This window comes from Cynara cardunculus (genome assembly GCF_001531365.2).
Source record: "Cynara cardunculus var. scolymus isolate 2C chromosome LG 12, CcrdV1, whole genome shotgun sequence".
NCBI lineage: Eukaryota > Viridiplantae > Streptophyta > Magnoliopsida > Asterales > Asteraceae > Cynara > Cynara cardunculus.
The window spans coordinates 38,722,270-38,730,972 of record NC_037539.1 but is presented as its reverse complement, the minus strand read 5'-3'; the positions used below and the strand labels follow the sequence as shown (position 1 = coordinate 38,730,972).

Here is an 8,703-nt window from a genome sequence, read left to right as displayed (position 1 = left end):
TTTGTTGGTCAATTGGTGCTATTTTAACCTTTCACTTACCAAAATCTACTTTGTTATAATTATTTTTAGTTTTATTTTATATCATGTTAATTATATAGCGATCAAAAGGGTGTTCGTGCAATGCATGGAGACACATTCCGATTTCAATGTTTCATTTTATTCTTTATCTACATCGATATAATAAGGTTTTATGTGGTTTTGAGAAAACGATAATATTTTTATTTTTGAAAAGGATCTTTCTGATTCTCGAAGAATGAGGGGCAAGGGAATTGATCGAGAACCGGTGGCTCACTTTTTCTAAGTAATGACGAAGAGGACCGAAACATGCCATTGAAAGACCCAGTGCTAGATGCAGAGGCGCATTATAGATCGATATGAACATTATGAGCTGTCCCGTAATAAAACCAGTTGTTGCTGATACCTTCTTCTCGGTTCCTTCTTCTCCTTCTTCCATAACGTGAGCTCGGAGAAGGAAGAGATAGRAGGGTCCTATGGAGAATGTGGTCAGAAATCCATAATAGAGTCCGACCACAACGACCGAATTGATTATCTTCATGCATAAGGATACTAGATTACCTAGTAGAAAAAAGTAGTGTTCGATCGATTACATATTAATCAACATTCGATTGATTGGTCTGAGGTTATCGACAAAAAAAATTTGTTTAAGCCACTTCGTTTCACATCGAGAATTATTTGCAGATGAAGAGATGTCAAAGGGGCTTTTTACTCCCCAAAAAATTCCTCCTAGATCTCTATCATCTCTATATAAACGCTGGCTTAGCAAGAAAACGCAAGAAAAACACTTCGAATTCATAAAAATTTGAAAAAACTATATCGATATTAGTATCAAATAACTATTTAAAAGTTTTTGTTTTATGTAATTTCTTTAATTCAAATTTTTTATTAATTTAATTTAACATAACGAAGTAATTTAATTTAGGTTAAGTTATATAATTCTTTATAAAGATAATAATTAAGTATTATGTTAAAACTTAATGATTATCCTGATTATATTTTAGATCTTTTATATTTAAAATGAGATGTTTATCTGCAGTTAGTTACACAAATTCAAAGATGAAGCTTTAATAAGTTATACTTACACACAATTCACTTGTAATATTGAATTTTAAATAATATGCATCAATAAACAGTACTCCGTACATTAAAAATGGTTTTTAAGAGTTTTTGTCGAATGCTCTATAATATAGTATAGATACCATTTCAAAACTTTCTTAGGTCCGCCCTTGCTAGTGATGGAGACGACTTGAGTGATCAAGCTCCTGAATGCAAAGCACCGGTCATAGAAAATCCCTACACTATCATATGATTATATAACGATTTTAGTTTTGTTACATACAGAAAATATGTATTTTTTAGGTAACATTGCATGATTCTCTCAATTCAAGGCTCTACAGATGGAATGATTTTTTTTTTTTTTGGGTATGAAAGGTGCATTCACTAAAAACTGAGGGGGTGATTCAGGATATTTGAGAAATAAAGGGAGTAAGATGCACCGAACTTAAAAATAAAGGACCAAACCAAGGGGCCGTTTATCAAACGCTTACCCGGGTAAGCGCTTACCATTTAACATTACCTCACCGGATGAATAGCGTAAGGACCAAGAATCTTACCCGGTAAGAATGAGATAAGAAACAAGAAGCCTTACCCGGTAAGTAAGGGCGACAACTCTTACTACGGTAAGCGTTTACCGGGTATTTTGTTGCATACGATCGTTGTTTTGGTGGACTAAAATCTTACCCGATAAGTAAATAATAATGCTAAATTTTACCGGTAAACACTTATCGGGTAAGTGTTTGGTAAACGGCCCCTAAAATTGATCCATTCTATGCTTTTTAGTCGGACACAAAGGTATCATTTTGTGAAATGTGCAATAATTAAACAAAAACACAAAGATAGAGGATCAAACTGTAATTTTGAATTTCTCTTAAAACAAACAGCACCAGCCGAGCCCTCTTTTCCCCTCACCCCCTGCCTTCTCCCTCTGTCATTGCGCAGCCGCCCCTCACCGCCGTCCGCCGGCTCCGGTCAATTCCCTGAGACTCTCACGCGCACTCTCACTCAGTCACTCACTCACTCAGGTTTTGTCCCAGAACCTAACTCAAATTTATATGTTTACCTTAGTGTTAGTCATTTGCCCTAAACTGATTAGTTAATGTTATACAAATTATGTTTGCCATGATTTATTTGTTGTTTTGAGTTGTTACATTTGAGTTTTGACTGTTGATCTATATTTTAACCCTAAATTTGATATTAGTCTTTTGACTTAAATCTGATTCAGTTTTTTTCTTGCTTCCTTTGCCCTATTAATTATTGCCAATTTGTTTGATTGTTTATTTGTTACATGGTTTGTTGCTTAAATTTTTTAGCTTAAATTTTAATTTTCTCAACCTTAGTTGTTGTTTTGTGTTATTCTGTTGTTGATGTTAATTTGTTTGATCAATCTAGGTTTTTTTTTTTAATTTTGGTTAATTAATTTTAATTTGTAAAACATTCTATTTAGTACTAAATCCTAGATGCATAAGAAAACAAAATTTCAAACCCAAGTAAAAAAGTAAAGGATAACGAGAATCAAGTCCTAAAAGTTGAGAAATTTAACGAAATCAACCAAAAAAACCGAATAAGTTCCTCGAAATCAACCAAAGCACTTAAAAAAAATCCCTCAAAATGGTGGAATTTGGCTAAAAACACATTGAGCGGCAAACTTCCTGGGTCTGCCACTGCTTCTCTTAATCATAGAGGAATACGATTGTATGCAATAGTTATTTGAGAAAAAAAACATACTTAATATTTGTTTCACTGTGAATATAAAACTCCAATGTGTTTTGTAGATTGCTTTTTGTTGAAAGAATGGGGAAATCTTCAAAGCGGATAAGAAAAGTACAGCAGAGCGACATTGGTTCGGATGATGATGATTACATCAAACACCAACTACAGAATGTAAGTAGTTTCTATACAATTCTTCCTCTCATTATTAATTCTATAACAGTGTATATGAAGAGGGTTTAATTCTGTAGCACATGATGCAATAATGTTTTATATCAATGGTAGTAAGATTGTGACAGCTTATTAACTCAAAGGTGTTTAAGATTCAAAGTTGCCCGTGTTTTGAAGATGTATGGTTTCTTATGCTGCTGACTTGCCAAACTTCTTTTACCTGTCGGTATGTGGAAAAAAGAATGATTCCATTTCCATGTTCTATGCCAAATAGATTGGAATTAATATTTTGTAACAATCTTCTATTCATCTTTTTGCCAACATCATAAACAACCGCTTCATCTTAGGCAAATTGCTACAAGTGAATTTGCATGTGAGCATGTCTATAGGTATCAATGTCGTTTTATTTTATTTCATTTTTACATTTTTAACTATTTATTTATTTATTCCATTGAACTTCATTTAGTATCAATTTTATCCAGTTAGTTAGTGTTTATATGTTTTTATTGTTTTGGCCCATGTCATTAACTTACTATTTGTTATATACCATCCTACATCATACACATAATTAACAAGTGTTTTGACTATTAGTCATTTTCTAGAATTTCATTGGTTATAACTTATAAGATAATGGAGAGGTTTGAACTAGGTATTTCTGATATTTCTTGTGGGCCAAAATCAAGTATTACCAAGTAGTTTTGACTTGAAAGTTAGCCAATGAAGGATGTTGCATTAAAATGGGACATCCCAAAATGGAATTACAATTTTCATGGGATGTAGGAGTAGTGCTATTAAAATAGAAGTTCGTGATAATCACATTTTAGATGAATTCATATAATTAAACGAATAGTCTTTAGGAGTGGCAGGGGAACACATGGAGTATTTTGTTGGCTTCTTGTATTTTTTGATGGATCCATATATTTAAACATAAAGTGTTGAGGAGTGGGAGGGGAAGATGCGGAGTATTTTGTTGGCTCATTTGATCCTTTTCCCTTTATTCTGCAGGTGGACAATGAGAAATATGGCATTGAAGATAATGACACTAATGATGACGACAATGACGAGCATGAAGAAGAGTACGACTCCGGAATGGACATAACGAATGTAAATGGAGCTCTGTTGTATTTTGCTCTGTGACTATATTATATTTCACATTGTTGATCTGTTGATAAATGTAGAAATTTCTTTGCTAATATAGTTGGAGCACGAGGAAGATGTTTCTGGAAATGAGGACAGTGATACCACCGGCAATGACGATGATGATGACGATGAAAATGAGAGCAATGAGCAGGATGATGATGGTCTAGACATGAAAGTAGAAGACACCAATCATGCCGATATGGAAGAACTTGAGAAGGAGTACAATGATCTTCGCCATGAGGAACAGTAAGATTCTCCAGTTTCTCTGAATGACAACCTTTGCTCTTTGTGTTGTGATCGTTCAAACTTTCTGATTATCATATAACACATCTGAAAATGGTTTTGTTTTTGAAGTCTGTTATGTAAAACCAGGGGAGGACTTAGTTCGTTAAAGCATGCATAACATAGTGACATGCATGCATTTTTCATTCACTTGTACATCATATAAATTGAGATTCCGAATATTCACTTTCTTGTGGAACTTTTGCAGAGATCTTTTTAGAAACATACGACGTGACCAAGGCGAGGATCTTCGGAAAGGCCAAGCGGTAAAAAATCAAAGGGTATGTGCTTCTGCAAAATTGTTGTTTTCATGCCAGCATGAGCTATGTTAGATGTTGGCTTTCCCTGATTCAAGTTGGAGAACGTCAGATTTTAATAATTCTAAGCTTAATGACTTATCTCCTTTCGTTCTTGGTTTATCTCACGAAGTGATTATTACTTGCCTTTCATCTCGTTAATCTAGCAATGTTTGGATTTGAGGGTTAGGTATTAGGTAGCTATGCATTCTCTAATTGTATGTGTTTCTGGTTTCTCGTATTCTCTGTAGTTTTCCTGCTGTTAGTTACTTGTGGATTAACTCAATATTCTTGACCTTTGTCAAGGCTCTCTGGGACAAAACTCTTGAGTTCAGATTTTTGCTGCAGAAGTCATTCTCAAACTCAAATCGACTTCCACAGGTTTACTTCGGATCATAAGTTCTTATACACTTGTAACATTTGTGCACTGTGCTAAAACACCATAGTTTAACAATGGTAACTGTCTGCAGGAGCCAATCAGATCTGCTTTCTGCAATTCTGGTGAAGGAGTTAATGAAGCATACTCAGACCTAATTGATTCAACTAAGAAAACTTTAGATTCTATTCTCAAATTGCAGGAGGTAAGATAGTTGTGAGAATTTATCTTTTTTCCTTAATAGGGGGTTTATCCATTGGCATGTTGAGTAGTTTTGTTGCATGAGTTCTTCTGTTATTGATGAGAATTTCTGTTAACAGGCACTTGTTGAGAAGAATCCATCAATTATGGAAGCAGCTGAAGGTATGTTTGGAAGTATTTAAAGTTCATTGCGGGATAAGCTAATACTTTTTTCATATTTAAGCAACACTTACTCGTCCTGATTGAGAACTTTCAAAGTATGAACATACATTTTTACTGACTGATTTGAATCTAAAACACAGATGGATTTTTTGCATGAAATATAATCTTCAGCATCTTTATAGTTTCTTTTTTTTAGTCACTAGTCAGTATAGAACACAAGTGATTTGAATTTAGAACTTTCAACGTAGAGCATGCATTTTAAGTAAGTGATTTGAATTTAGTACAAATGGATATTTTGTGACCAGTATCATCTATATAGGTTCTTGTTTTTAGTCGGTAGAGAACAAATACAGCTTGTTTATGGCGAACTGCATCTTACATTTGTAGAACCATTCGTCCAAATTGAAGGGAGGTATTCTATCGTCTTAACCAAAAAAAGCAATTTCTGATGAGCTGTTTTATTTAGTTTAGAGAGTGTTAGAGGGTTCATTCACCCATGTTTTGTCACAAATCATCACAACTGATTGCTTTATCAAAAGAATTTCAGATGATGTTCTAGCTGTCAAGTACTGTAAAAAGCGCAGAAATCCAAAGGCTTCTGGACAACTTAAACCCGTGTAGGCTATGTGATTTTTACTAGAACAGAAACATTTGAGGACGTTTTTTTGGAAGACCTAACTTTGATACTCCTTCCATGTGTTAATACTAGAGCATCATTGAACTACGTGATGCTTTGTTCAATGTTAACTTGTACCGACTTTAGCTATTTGGTACTTCCAATAAATTGTTTTGTATATCACGGATTATAACAAATGTTTTCTTCTGCATCATGTTAATGGAATGTTTGTCTTAATTGCATATTGATACAAAATTCCATCTTCAGAAGGTGATGCTGCACAAAATTCTACAAGCTTAGATGCTTCCAGGAACTCAATTGAAGGAGATGAAGAATGGTTCCAGATTTCTCAAATGCAATCTAGGTACTTTCATGTTATATGTTATCACAAGGAACAATCAGATCATCATGATTAAATGTGTATCACAAAATTTTCAGACTTAAATATATTGCAAGCTTATTGAACTTGAATTTTGCTGAATATAATAGAGAGCAATGATAATGAACTTGAAATTTACGCTTCACAATTGTTTTTGATGCTTCTATGTTGTTAGTGAGGCATTTCCAAATTTCTGGTCTGCGTGCCTTCCCCTCTCCTAGGCATATCAATATCTTTGTAAAAACTACAGTAAGGATTGAAATATAGGACATAGCAAGGACACCGTTATTGACATTATCACTATGGTGCAGAATCGCTTCTTTTAGAGACATGTCAGTGGATAAATGGCAGAGGAAGACACAAGTGACAAGTGGTGCTGCTGGCATTAAAAACAAGTTTCAAGCCTTCAATCAGGTTCGTAGATGGGTTTAACATTGCTCATATGGATCTGTAACTCTGAAATGTCTGCATCATTACTCACCCAATATTTCACTCTCGCAGAATATCAGTGAGCAAGTTGCATCTTACATGCGGGATCCGAGTAGAATGATCAAAGGGATGCAACAAAGAACATCTGCTGTTCCGGTTTTTGGAAATGTAAGCTCATAACTTCAATATTTCTCCGTCCCATGAGAACTGCAACAATTGTTTTGCTAAATTCTAAGGCAATCACCTATTTGCTCATTGCAATTATTCTGAAAACTTTGTGATAATGGAGTTGTTCTACAAAATTACTCATGGTATTTATGAGACATTTCACTAGTTAAATAAATCCCTACAAATGCACCTGCCTGGTTAAATGTTTCACTTTTCATGAGATAGTGGAATACCTTATTCAGGGGCTGTTTGGTTGCTTTTCCATCAAGTCCTGTATAGATAAAGATGTGCTGTGTGGGTTAATCTGTCTGTATAAATTGGGAAGATTTTTGTTTGAGAGGGTTTTTTCATAGATGGAATAAGCATGTTTTCATATAATGGGGAAGGGTAGGTTTTGAAAAAACTTGGCTTTCTGCATAAAGCTCCCCCTAGAAGCTTATTGAACAAGTCACTTTCTATATCGTTAAGCCACTATCAAACAGTCATGTATAGGTGACCGAATAAGTTATGAGTTCCATTAAGCTCATTAAGAAGCTAACGAACTGGCCCTTAGAGTTCTAACTTTGCTTACTTTTTATCACATTCTTTTTTTTTTTGTTTCTTTATCTTAGTACATTTTAATTTATTTAATTTCACTCTCATGTTATTGGCAGGTTCCTGACTCAACTCTTAATAAGGATGAGATGATAAATGCTGATGGTGATCCTGAACTACTTGATGACGCCGAATTCTATCAACAGTTACTCAGAGAATTCTTTGAGACCGTTGATGCAGGATCGTCTGGTAAGCAATCCGAGCATTTGCATTTTGGATTGTCACGCTTCCTATAATCCTGGTTTTTATTTGTTTTTTGTTCAACTAATGGACTTACTCGTGGGTTGTCAAGTGTTGATGTTTACATTTGTTGGCTATCCTCAGAGACCGCATTCTATGCTCTGAAGAGACTGCAAACCAAAAAACGCAAAATTGTTGATCGTCGAGCTTCTAAAAGCCGTAAGATCAGGTACGTGATGACATACCATACTTACCCGAAAATATCATTCTCTGTATATAAATTTTGTTAATTTCCACTTGTTGCTCACCAATCACACATTCGTGATTTGACGAATTTGCCCTTATTATGCTGATTAACAAGAAATATGCCTGGAAATGTTACTTATGATGTTGGTTTGCAGGTATGATGTTCATGAGAAGATTGTGAATTTCATGGCTCCTGAGCCCATGAACATACCTCCAATGGCCCCTAAATTATTTGAGAACTTATTCGGCCTAAAATCCCAGAAACCACCCACTGCAGTATCCTCTTAAACCTACCTTACCCAATCCAATTTTGTATGCATTTTTATTGATGAAATCTTGTAAATCTTTGGATTTTTGAATTTATACTTGATTATTCTTCATTACACTTTGTGTGTGCGTGTGTGGTTGAATTTATATATATATATATATATATATATATATATATATATATATATATATATAGGGTAGGGATTGCAAATGGTTCTTGCGGGTACGCGGGACCCAATTGCCGATCCCTAATCTATATCTTCGTTGAGGGATAAAATTGCATCTCTGTTCCCGTCCCTATTCATATTAATAGTTGTTTATTACTATTAATATTAATAGATATTAATTTATATTTTTAATTGAACTTAATTTTAAATTATTAACTAGTATTAATTGCAAACTATTAATTAAG

At 34.2% G+C, this 8,703-nt stretch overlaps 1 protein-coding gene across 1 annotated transcript; it reads left to right on the top strand.

Annotated features, from left to right (window-relative positions):
• The first annotated feature begins 2,016 nt into the window (after nt 1-2,016).
• LOC112523037 (putative uncharacterized protein DDB_G0270496) lies at nt 2,017-8,409 on the top strand. The gene is made up of 14 exons (XM_025132466.1): nt 2,017-2,099; nt 2,850-2,958; nt 3,961-4,059; nt 4,154-4,341; nt 4,586-4,658; nt 4,980-5,054; nt 5,144-5,254; nt 5,370-5,412; nt 6,296-6,392; nt 6,719-6,821; nt 6,909-7,004; nt 7,658-7,787; nt 7,923-8,007; nt 8,180-8,409. Exons 2-14 carry the CDS (start codon nt 2,869-2,871, stop codon nt 8,310-8,312), a joined length of 1,323 nt encoding a protein of 440 aa, XP_024988234.1. The 5' UTR covers nt 2,017-2,099; nt 2,850-2,868; the 3' UTR covers nt 8,313-8,409.
• The last annotated feature ends 294 nt before the right edge of the window (nt 8,410-8,703 follow it).